The sequence below is a fragment of the Passer domesticus genome, chromosome 11, assembly GCF_036417665.1.
Source record: "Passer domesticus isolate bPasDom1 chromosome 11, bPasDom1.hap1, whole genome shotgun sequence".
NCBI lineage: Eukaryota > Metazoa > Chordata > Aves > Passeriformes > Passeridae > Passer > Passer domesticus.
Window position 1 is genome coordinate 14551591 of NC_087484.1, and position 11035 is coordinate 14562625.

Sequence of the window (11035 nt, forward strand, 5' to 3'; positions counted from 1 at the left end):
GAAAGAAATTTAGTTCACACAACTTAATAAGAATTTAAAATTAAAAACCAACAACCAAACAAAAAAACACCATGTGCAAAACCCCAACCTTAAATAGATTAAATACACAGCCAGACTTTGCTTGGAGGTTATGGTTACCTATACCATAAAAAATGGAAATTAGGATTATTATAGGGATTATTATTTTGGAGCAGGCTCTTTCTCATAGCAATTAACAGCTTCATTTTATATTGCAAAATTTCTGTGTAGTATTGAAACTGTGATGGATTTCCTTTTTTTTTCTTCAGCTTAAGCAATTCTACTAGTTGTTTATGGAAAAAAAAAGGGAAGTCACCCAATATTCTTTTTTATGCAACTTTCCAATGTTTTATCAACTCTCCTAACTAATAGCTGTTTACTGTAACACTTTGGGATTTTTCCTTGTTGGTAGCATTTCTTCAACTAAAGCAAAAGCTGAGGCCAAAAAGAAAAACCTTAAAACCTCATGAGAAACCCTCTAAACTTCACCCTTTCTGTTGTCTTGCTAGTGAGAATCCAGGGTTGTGTTTGGATGCTGAAGTGGCCTTAGCAACTGGGCAGCTGCTTGCCCCTAGCAGTCAGCAGTCCAGCAGTGCAGCGTCCCGCGGGGAGACACCCTGCTCCTTCAACGAGGAAGATGAAGAGGATGAAGATGAGGATTCTTCCTCCCCAGAATGAGGACAGTAGAAAATGGAATATAAAACATGCTGCTCAAATATTCCTACCGAGAGTTCCTGTTTGGATTTTCCTGGTTTCTTGCCTTGGTTTGCACTGTGTTTGGTGAACCAAAATGGAAGCTTCAAAACAAGTTTATCCATAGCTGAAATTGAAGAATTGTGTAACTGAACACAGAGTGACATGCAGAGACAGAGCAAAGTGGGTTTTATAAACTATAAATGAGGAAAAGAACAAAGCCCCTGGAGATTTGGCAAAGTAAACCTTAAGATCATCTTTTCCATTTTGGGACTCAAGGCTTTGTCTTCCCCTTGTCTTTTTTAAATGGAGAAGAAAACAGTCAGTCAGTAAAAGCCAATTCTTGTGTTGTCTTTTGGCTGTGCTGCCTTTAGAAAAAGGGGGAGAGAGCACACACAAATGTGCTAAAATCATTATTTAAAACTATCTTGTATGAAAGTGGTTATAGGGAAAAGGGGCTGTTAAAATGGTTGCTTTTTTTCTGTTCAACTTGCTGTATAGAGGATTCTTAAAGTAATATAAATTGCAAGTGATTAAATGAATCTTGAAATAGTTTATATCCATTTTAGATACTCTAAAAGTAACAAGAAACATTAGTATGAAAGGTTCATATGTTCATTTATATTGCAGGTCTAATTTATTATAAGTGATTATTCTTAGCCATTATTAAAACAGTCAGGAAAAAACCCCAGTATTCTCTGCACCAGCTTTTTTCAAGGAAAATAAGTTTAAAAATTGTATTTCTAGATTACAGCATATTTAGTGTAGCTTCTCTTTTACTGTTCCAACTTTATATAATCCCTTTGATGTTAGAGCATGTCTTGGTTTTTTTAAAAAAGCCTCCCACCATGTTAAGGATCTCAGGCAGTGTGTTTTCATGGCAGTCTTTTCAAATTTGGGGTGGGCAAAGTCATTGGCTGAGGTTCTTAGGAAAAAAAAATTCAACAATACATCATTTAATGTTTTGCATTCTGGTCAGCTTGGATTCTGACAGACTTTCTTATCAGTAACTTCAGTTGCACTCACCTTGATGCACCTTTGAAAGTTGTATCAAACCATGTAAAATAATCTGTGGCTCAAGTTACCCAACACATATCCCATGTGAACTGTTAAATTTAGACTTGCAACAGGAGGCTGTGTTTTCCATAGCTAACATCACATCCAATCATAAGGACCTTTTAAAAAACCCAAAACCTTGAATATCAATGCAAAATACACTGTAAATGTGCTCTTCCCATGGTGTTCCAGTGCCCAGGGCTTTGCGGAGTCTCTAAGTTAACTAGGAGTTTTCATGAGGTAAATCTTGCCACTTTTCCCACTGTGTGTAGGGGGTTGCCCCGTGTCTCAGCTGAGGCTGTCCTGGCTCTGCTCCTGCACTGGGGAGGAGGCAGCTTGTGCTGCTGCTCACCTGAGCAATGGCAGCAGCTCCCCCTGATGCTGGCAGCGTCACTCATAGCCTGGGCTGTGTCCACATCATCTTCTGCAGCCAAACCTGCACTCACTCAGGCCAGCAAGACCCAAAAGCACCAAGCCTGAGCTACAGAGAGAAAATGAGGCTCCAGCTCAAGAGCTGCCTGGCCGAGTGCAGGAGTTAGCCCAGGGCTGGCTGCTCACAGGACAGGTCAGACTGTGAGGCCTAGACAAGCACCACCTGTATGCTGATTACAAACTGAAGCATCCAGAGAGAAACTTCTCACAGATAGCTCAAACTCCTGCAGGTGAGGAGTACCTGAGGGCAGCACCAGTATGTAGGTATGGCTCTTGACTCAGCTATCTGTTTCACAGACAATAGCAATGAATAGCAAATGCACAAACTAAAATGCCTGCTGTGGTATTCACCCTTGGGGCAAGACCGTTCAGACCATCCTGTGCTCATGGCTCACAGGCAACAGCAGACTGAGGCCTTTACACCCCCTCACTTCCACCGAATCTGTAACACTACCTCCATACCAGAAAAGCTTTACAGATACAAAAAAATCCTCTTGCTGAGAGAGTCAGTGCATTGAGCCAAGTGGCTCACTTTTGAAAGGGGGGAGAAGGGAACAGGTACTTCACACATGTTCCTATGGAATGTCAGCTTCATGACTGACATTTCATTTAAACAGACCATCACTTTCATTCTTAAAAAACCCATTGTTTTTTTAAACTGCCCTGTCAGTAAGCTTTCATTGGAAGGGACAGATCAAAGGTAACTTACATATGCATGAGCCTAAGGAATTCTCTAAGAGGGAAATCTCTTCCAAAGTAGTTATACCTGCCTCTCCCCAACAATACATTAAGGATACATTTAACTTTACACTTTCTTCACACTCCCCACTCAAGATTGGTGTAAAAAGAAAAAACAGCAAAACACTAAACAGTTCCAAAAGAGCAGCACTTTGAACTATAAGAACCTGGCAAAAAAAGGTTTCCAGCCCAGAAATGGAATGTATTTTTTTAGCAGTCAGTGGGCTTTCTGCTTTACAGGGGGAAGATCTCCAGTGACACCTTTCCTCCACTGATGTCTGTGCCCTTCAAAGCTGCAGCCTGCACAGCTGCTTGCTTTCTGGCAAACATCAAACTATCAAATTTAAAGATAAAACATAAAAAATATGGGCGCACATAACACTTATTTGACAGTTGAACCAAGCCTTCAAAAGTTCTTTTTCCTGGACTACTTGAATACAAAGGACAAAACAAGTTAGAACATTTAGAAGAGACTTCAAAAGTAAATTCTTTCCTTGGGCTTCTTTGTGCCAAGTACCAGTTGAGGATGAAGTTCAACTGAAGCACTGCAGTCTTGTGGCCACACTAAAGCCTGAGAACTAGGAGAATTTGGGACTTGATCCAGCCACAGTCACCTGTGTATGATCTCAGGCAAACTTTTCAATCATTCCTGGTGATCTTAGCTGCCATATTTAAAAAAGACACAAAAACCACAAACCAAAACAGGTAAATGCAGCTGCTGCAGTTGTGACTAACAAGGGGGTTGAGAATATTAACAAACCACAGAGCTCTCACTGAGCTCATGGCAGTGCTTATGCTCAGCTGCTTCAACACACAGGCCCTCCCTCCTGCTGAGAGCCAGCACTTTCCACAATAAAATGGTCATGACCCAGACTGCTTTTCCCATTTTCTATTCAGTTCCATCATCATCTCCTATCTCATGCAATACCCCTGACATTCATTGACAGAAATCAAGCAGCAACTGGTACTAGATAATACCTCATATAAGAAAAAGTTAACACTTAAATTTTCATGCAAATTTAAGTGATGTTTCTGTGTCTTGGAACATTCTCTCTTGGTTACACATTCAGGAGGCACTTGACTACAAGCATATAATGCTGTATGTAAATGCCTTTATAGCTATAGTGCACTAAACTTTATTTCTGGACTAACTTTGTGGTGCTTGAAAAATATAAATTTGATTTAGAATAACTTGTCAGCTCCACTATCTACATGAAAAACTGCAAGCAGGAAATAGCATTTTTCTATTATGTGGAAATATAACAATGTTTGTGGATTTTGGTATTTAAAATTGTATTATGGTGCACCAGTCTTCTCATTTCCACACTGGAATTAATGCCAGCAATCCACTTAATCTCAGAAAGTGTGTGTATCCAGCAAATAAGTTCAACTGAAGGTATGACTTAAACTAACACCATAAGCCCTGCTGTAGGTGTTTCCATTTTGGTTAAGGGGTTTTAATTTTTAAACTTGCAAATACCCCTAAATCCTTTTGAGTAGCCAGAAATTGCTGAGGATACAGAATTCCCACAGAAGGGCTTCTGCTGATCAACTATGTCAGCCTGAAGTAACATTATGTAAAAAGGCCTAATAACCAAATTTTAATCCTTTTGTTTTTTTAAAGAAAAATGAGGCCTTCAAGTTCATCTTCATACATGAAATGATGCTTGAATTTAGAATTCCACAGTTAAGGTTTAAAATTTCAAGTGCTCTTTCTTTTGACCAAATCCACCATTTTAATTCAAGAGTATGGCTGAAACTTAACCACATTTGAACTCTGGGCAATACTCCTTTTTGTAGTTAACTGGCCCTTTTCAGCTGAAAATAATCCAGGCAGTTGATTGTAAAGACTTTCCTTTTAGTGAGTTAAAGATGTTTGGGGTTTGGATTCATTTAAAATCAAAGCCAGTACCACAGGGTACGGTGTAGAGAAAACAAACCAAAGCAAGCTATCTTCTCATTCCAGGAATCTCTCAGGAGCATCATTACAGTAAATAACCAGATGTAATGAGCTGGGGAAAGACTATGTGTGCTTTTTTAATTTGTAATTTTAAAAATTCTAGTAATAGCCATACTTTGAGGTGACATCCTTCTGCTGCAGTTGGGTCACTCTGAGGCTGAAGGTGTCTCAGGTGCCTCTTGCAGCATTAGTGATGAACAGGGGAGGGAGAAGCCAAGGACCTGTTTATGGAGGTTTGTTGTTTAAAATGTGCCACTTCTTGATTTCTAGCCTCTGACTGCAAGCAATGCACCAATGAGTCATTTGTGATGTAGACATCACACACCTACCATGGCACACACTCTAAATACTTAATTTTCTGCTGGCAGGTGTTCACACAACCCAATCCTGCTACCATAAAACTTAATGAAACTCATTCCTTAGACTTAACAAAGTTCCCTAGCAGATTATCTCTTTCCTGTTTAACTGTTTGAATTTTGTCTGATGAGTATTTTTAAGGGGCTGTGAGTAACTCTTCTCTCCCCAGTCCAGGTATATTGCCAAAAACTACCCATAACCAGTGTTACTCCCATTTGTTCATTCCATCTGCAAAGGATTATTGTCCTTGCAAGTCACTGCCAAGCTGCATGTGCAAGGAGCTGCAGCTCCTTCAGTCTGAGTGCCTGAGGTGGCATCCATGGATCCCTCCCCAGCTGGCACTGACAGGGAGGGCAGGGAATGCTCATTCCAGCAGTCTGGCAGTACATTGAAAGGCTGTTTATTGCAGCTGTACAGTCACTCTCCACCTTCAATACACCTACCTTGTCTGCCCACCCAGAGATCAGACAAAACCAAAATGTTTCCTTTTCTGCTTCCATATTTTTGACAGTACCAAAGAATCCAACATTTAGGATATCCACCTAAGCTGCAGGACACCAAAATTCCTTGGTCAAAATTGGTCAGAAATAACATCTGAGATCTAACTATCCAAATCCCAAGGGAAAGCCTCCTACTTAGGACCAATATGGAGTAATTACTTTTGCATTTATCTAAGAAGAAAAGCAGACTGACCTGAGTCAGGTCAGTATGTGTAACAGAGCCATGATAATTCCAAGCAGATACAGGAACCTCCCAGTAGCCCAAACTTGCATCTCTTATTGGCTAGAAAAGTGCAATCACTTAAATCTGATTTCTCTAAATGCCATTCTTAATACTCAACATTCTCCAGGCATTGGTACTTTAGATATATGGACAGCATGGGATAGCAGGATACAGCAATGTCAAATTTAAACCCAGTTGTAGATGCAAATCAAACTCATCTATGCAGAAACTTTCCAAGACAAATGGAGTCTTTACTGATGAGTTGGTTTTAGCCCATTCTCCTGTCCAGGCTGAGTGAAACACTCGTCCCTCACACTGCCTGGTTCCTGTGCTGCCCATGCTGCCCACCCACACGTGCCAGGCAGCCAGAGAGGGAAGAACATCACATATCCACAGCCCTTCCTGCTGACATTTTCAGGTCACATACAACTATTCTGAAAACCATCAGTAAAGTTTAAGTCCACAAAATGAGTCTCCAGGCTTTTTGATGGGTTTGTTAAATTACTATTGTAACTTTAACAATTAGTAGATTTGGTTGTACTAATGCAGGGATTAAGTGGATCTCCCAGAATTTCCCCAGCTGAATCACAATCCACCGTGCAAGTCTCTAAAACATTCCCTTGTCCTAAAGGCCATGCTGTATACATGAGAAATACATCAGAGAAGCATATGCAAATGTTATGACACTGTATCTCACAAGCACCTACTGTAAAAAAAATGAATCCTACTTTGAACAAATCTGTAAGAAGTAGGATGTGAGCCTGTCCTCGTTCCTCAGGCCCTGACTGCAAACCATGCCCTGGGGCCAAGGCACAAGCTTTGTGTTTGCATATCCTGCTCAGCCTCAGGAGAAGCTGGCCAGCAAGCACAGGCAGAGTTTTACACCTGGAGTTGTTTGCTGGCAGCTGGGGGATGATCTGGCAGAGGATGAGTCCTTGGCAAGGAGGACTGATGCTGAATTCTGAATGCTGGTGTGCCATCAGCCCATGTTCTGAAGGTGCTACAACCGCAGCAAGGGGTAGAAAAGGCAGGTCTGGCCCTCCTCCCCTCCTTACAGTAGCACTTTTTAATATCCACTATATTCTACATGGAAGTAATTGTACAGACACTTCCTTTTTATATTTAAAATGCAGAAACCACTTGAAAGTCAATTAACTTTTAAACTTTTTTTTTTAAGAACAAGGCCAGTCATGGACAAAGCTATTTAATGACCTCCAAGGCTGAACTCAGAACAGGGTTTTGTAAACATGGTGGGTGGGAAGAGACAAATCCAATTACAAGCATGCTAATTATATGGGATTTGAAGTTTTAATAATTTTTTTAATCTACTCATCTTACTCTCCCAAGATGTGTATTGGCACAAAGTGTCACACAAACACTCTGGAAACTTTTCTCCCTTTTCTTGTGCTAAACTCTTGTATCTTCATGAAAGCCCAAGTTTCTCATTCATCTTCATTTGTTGCATATTTTTGAATTCTCCACACATTTCTTTCTTTCCAAATACCTATAAATTATAAACTAAAGTTTTATTTTTGCAGAAAATCTGCTATTAAGCTATGCTGATTTTTTGTCCTGAACAAATAGTGTTAATTTCCACTACCACATTGTACGTGGCTAGGAGTAGTGTAAAAAAGAATGTGGTAGTATTTTATGTGCTTTAAACACTGACAAAGATATAAAGAAAAGTGCATATACAAAGTTTTACTTTCCTAATAGGAACACTGGCATTAGCAAATAGTATATTTGAACCAATAGGAAATATTACTTTGTAGTAAACACTTTGTAAATAAATACTTGTTATTTTTTTAATGGAAATTTTATAGAAGCTTTTTCAGTATTCTCAACTGATTCCATGTTTACTGAAATGCTGCAAGGGGGAATTGTACATTGTAAATGGGGGTGGGGAGCAGACAGTCTGGCTGAGGTGAAAGCTGTGTGTGCTTTGGAGAAGAACAACCAGTTTCCTGTGAACTGAAATGTAAACCTTAACTGTAGAAGAACTGAATAAAAGAATTTCAAGGCAACAGGACCGAGCTTGTCTTTGAGAAGAACCCTGCAGAGAAAAGGTTGCTCAAGGTTAACACTGCCAGTCGGTGCACCTCGTTAGGAAAACGAGGAACTGCCCTGCTTTACATGGGAATCACTGCATCCTTTGGTCTCTGGAAACACCACAGTCCACAGCTGCACCCTCCTTGGCTGGTCATGCAGAGCAGCCTCCTATGCCATTATCCAGGGAGAGATGCTGGATTTCTGAAATGGTTATATTTTGATAACTCACAAAAAGTTTAGGGATATTGTTGTCCCTATCCATTCAAGACACACACCTAAATCTATAGCTAAGAGAAGGCCCAGAAACAGGGTGGGTTCCCCCAGTTTCATGCTAGATCTGTCCTGCTGAACACCCTTCAAACACCTCTAGACTGAACACATATCCTCCCAAACACTATCCTCCTATTTTGGTAGCAAGAATCCAAATTAGATGCAGTCCATCTTCTGTGTTGCTTTTCCAACTCTGCCAAATATGAAAACATCAAGTAACGTCACAGTGCTTGCCTTTCTCCAAGTGCACAGAAGACCCATGACTCACTATTTTTAATCTCAAACCAGCTAAAATAAAGGTTAAAGACAATAGCAGAAAACTTGCAAAACTGTAAGTTCATTCTTGTGTAATAAATAGAAAATCTACCACAAACTCCTTTCATTTAAAATGCAGTGGCATATTTGGGAAAGCATTTTTTCTAACAGATTTGGCAAATAACCACCTAAAAACTCTTGTGAAGTCTTTTTTATGAGCAAGAAACAACGACTGCAGAAATGAGAGGATGAGATGGTACAATCTTTATACCAGCAATAAAGATATTCAGGGCTTATTTATGCTTCCTAAAAAAAAGTCTAAAAATCCTTACCTTCTTTTGTGTCAGTGCTCCATAAACTGCTATCAGAATGACTCTGAAACATTAACCTGATGGTGAACCTGGTTGGAATAAATACCCTCCTCTAAAGAATCCTTAGTTCTTTGTGCTATATTTTCAGCTGGGGATCTCCTCCCCAAGAAGCCAACAAAGCAACTGAGGAGATGTGAAAGCATAAAAGCCCATTTCATCTTTTCTAAGAAGTACTCAGCATGGATCTCCAAGAAGTCTGCAAAGAGTGCTCTCTGAAATTACAAATACTTTTGGTTAGAGTTTCTCTGACTGTCCAACCAGATACCATAATATAAACTAGTTTATGTTTTTCTTCACCTGAAGTAAATCTGCATGTTTCCTAAAAAAGGAATCAAGCAATAGTAACTGCTGCAGGATTAAGGTGCTCTGTGCTAATAATGGAAACAACAAATATTGTCCTTGGTTAAAAATAACAGTATTTAAAACTGTATCTTTTTGAATTCCACACATTCTGTTAGAAAGCAAAAATATCTGGAAACATTCAGGAAAACCAGAAAACCCCCAAATATGTGTAGGTTTATTATTCATTAAACTCTGCTCAACCCCAAGTGTAGGATAGGAGATAAATGTGAACAATACTTCGTTGTCCGAGCGCCGTGTCACGAGTGCTGCCCTGAGCCGTGTGATCCGTGTAGGTTGCTCCTGAAGAGGCTCGGCTGTGCTGCAGCGCGTCCTTGGCCTGCCGCGGGAGGGACCCGCCTGCTCTGGGGGTCCCACAGAACATGGCACTCCTCCTCTGCCCTGGGGGTCCCACACAGCACTGCATTCCTCCTCTGCCCTGGGAGTCCCACACAGCACTGCACTCCTCCTCTGCCCTGGGGGTCCCACACAGCACTGCACTCCTCCTCTGCTCTGGGGGTCCCACACAGCACGGCATTCCTCCTCTGCTCTGGGGGTCCCACACAGCACTGCACTCCTCCTCTGCTCTGGGGGTCCCACACAGCACTGCACTCCTCCTCTGCTCTGGGGGGTCCCACACAGCACTGCATTCCTCCTCTGCCCTGGGGGTCCCACACAGCACTGCACTCCTCCTCTGCTCTGGGGGTTCCACACAGCACGGCATTCCTCCTCTGCTCTGGGGGTCCCACACAGCACGGCATTCCCCTTCTGGTCCTGGGGGTCCTACACAGCACTGCATTCCCCTTCTGGTCCTGGCTGGAAATCAGTCAAAAGGCTGAAAAACCTCATGTCACCGGGACTGCTTGCTGAACTGCAATTCAGGGGTAACAAAATAGAAGAAACTGTTCCTATATATTTCACAGAACTTCCCAGCTGTCACAGAGGTTAAATCAAGCCCCAAACTGCTGAAGGCACTGCTGCCCACTTTTCATACAGCTGCCCCCTGGACAGCCCATTGCAGGCTCGGTTTTGTAACATTTCAGGAATCTCTCACTGGCCACTCAACTCACAGACCCATTAAAAACTGAAAACCACTGTCCCAGGCAAAGCTGCACAGGAAGTGATAGAAAAGCCTACAACAATGAGATGACATCAAAAGGAAGAAATAAGCAAACAGAAGGCTTTGTGTTCTTCCAGCATAAGGCGGCAAACAGAGCTACAAAATGGCAAAATTGTCTAAATACCTTTCTTGTACAATACATGAAACCACACAGCCAATACTCTCCCTTGGTTCAAATGACCTGTGCTAACTCAAGTTTTCATCATCCTGACATTAAAGTCCAGATTATGCAGCAATGACAATATTACATTAAATTAATCTGCCACCATTAACTGAACATTATTTTTCAAATATTAAATAACAGAAGTTACATTTAACGCCATATTATGTAAAAAGCAGCAAACTGCATTTTTACGGCAGCTGCTGGCATAAGCAAGATAGTTATTTTTAATAAATAAGCACCACAAGGACGTAAGTGTCTTGGCACATTTAGAAGTTAAAAACGTTTCAAATGAGTAAACCCCAGGAAAATATCCTAGCATTGACCTGTGTATAATTTAAGTCTCCGGCTCTGCAGAGTGAAATTAAAACAGCAAGCAGAGCCCTCAGTGACAGGACTGGGCTGAGTGCATGGAGCACAGCAAGTCCCCGCAGGGAAGGGCAGGGTGTGAGGGAGCCGCAGGGTGTGAGGGAAGGGCAGGGTGTGAGGGAGCC

General features: G+C 41.3%; 2 protein-coding genes across 9 annotated transcripts in view; one reads left to right on the top strand and one right to left on the bottom strand.

Annotated features, from left to right (window-relative positions):
* TFDP2 (transcription factor Dp-2) overlaps positions 1–8001 on the top strand; it is a 54243-nt gene extending 46242 nt beyond the window's left edge. For all 8 annotated transcript variants that reach the window (XM_064385844.1, XM_064385846.1, XM_064385845.1 and 5 more), the window contains one exon: positions 528–8001. In XM_064385844.1, the coding sequence (XP_064241914.1) occupies positions 528–696 (169 nt within the window). In that variant the 3' untranslated portion in view covers positions 697–8001. The remainder of the gene's footprint in view (positions 1–527) is intronic.
* PLS1 (plastin 1) overlaps positions 1–11035 on the bottom strand; it is a 277498-nt gene that overhangs the window by 190253 nt on the left and 76210 nt on the right. The window lies entirely within an intron of this gene.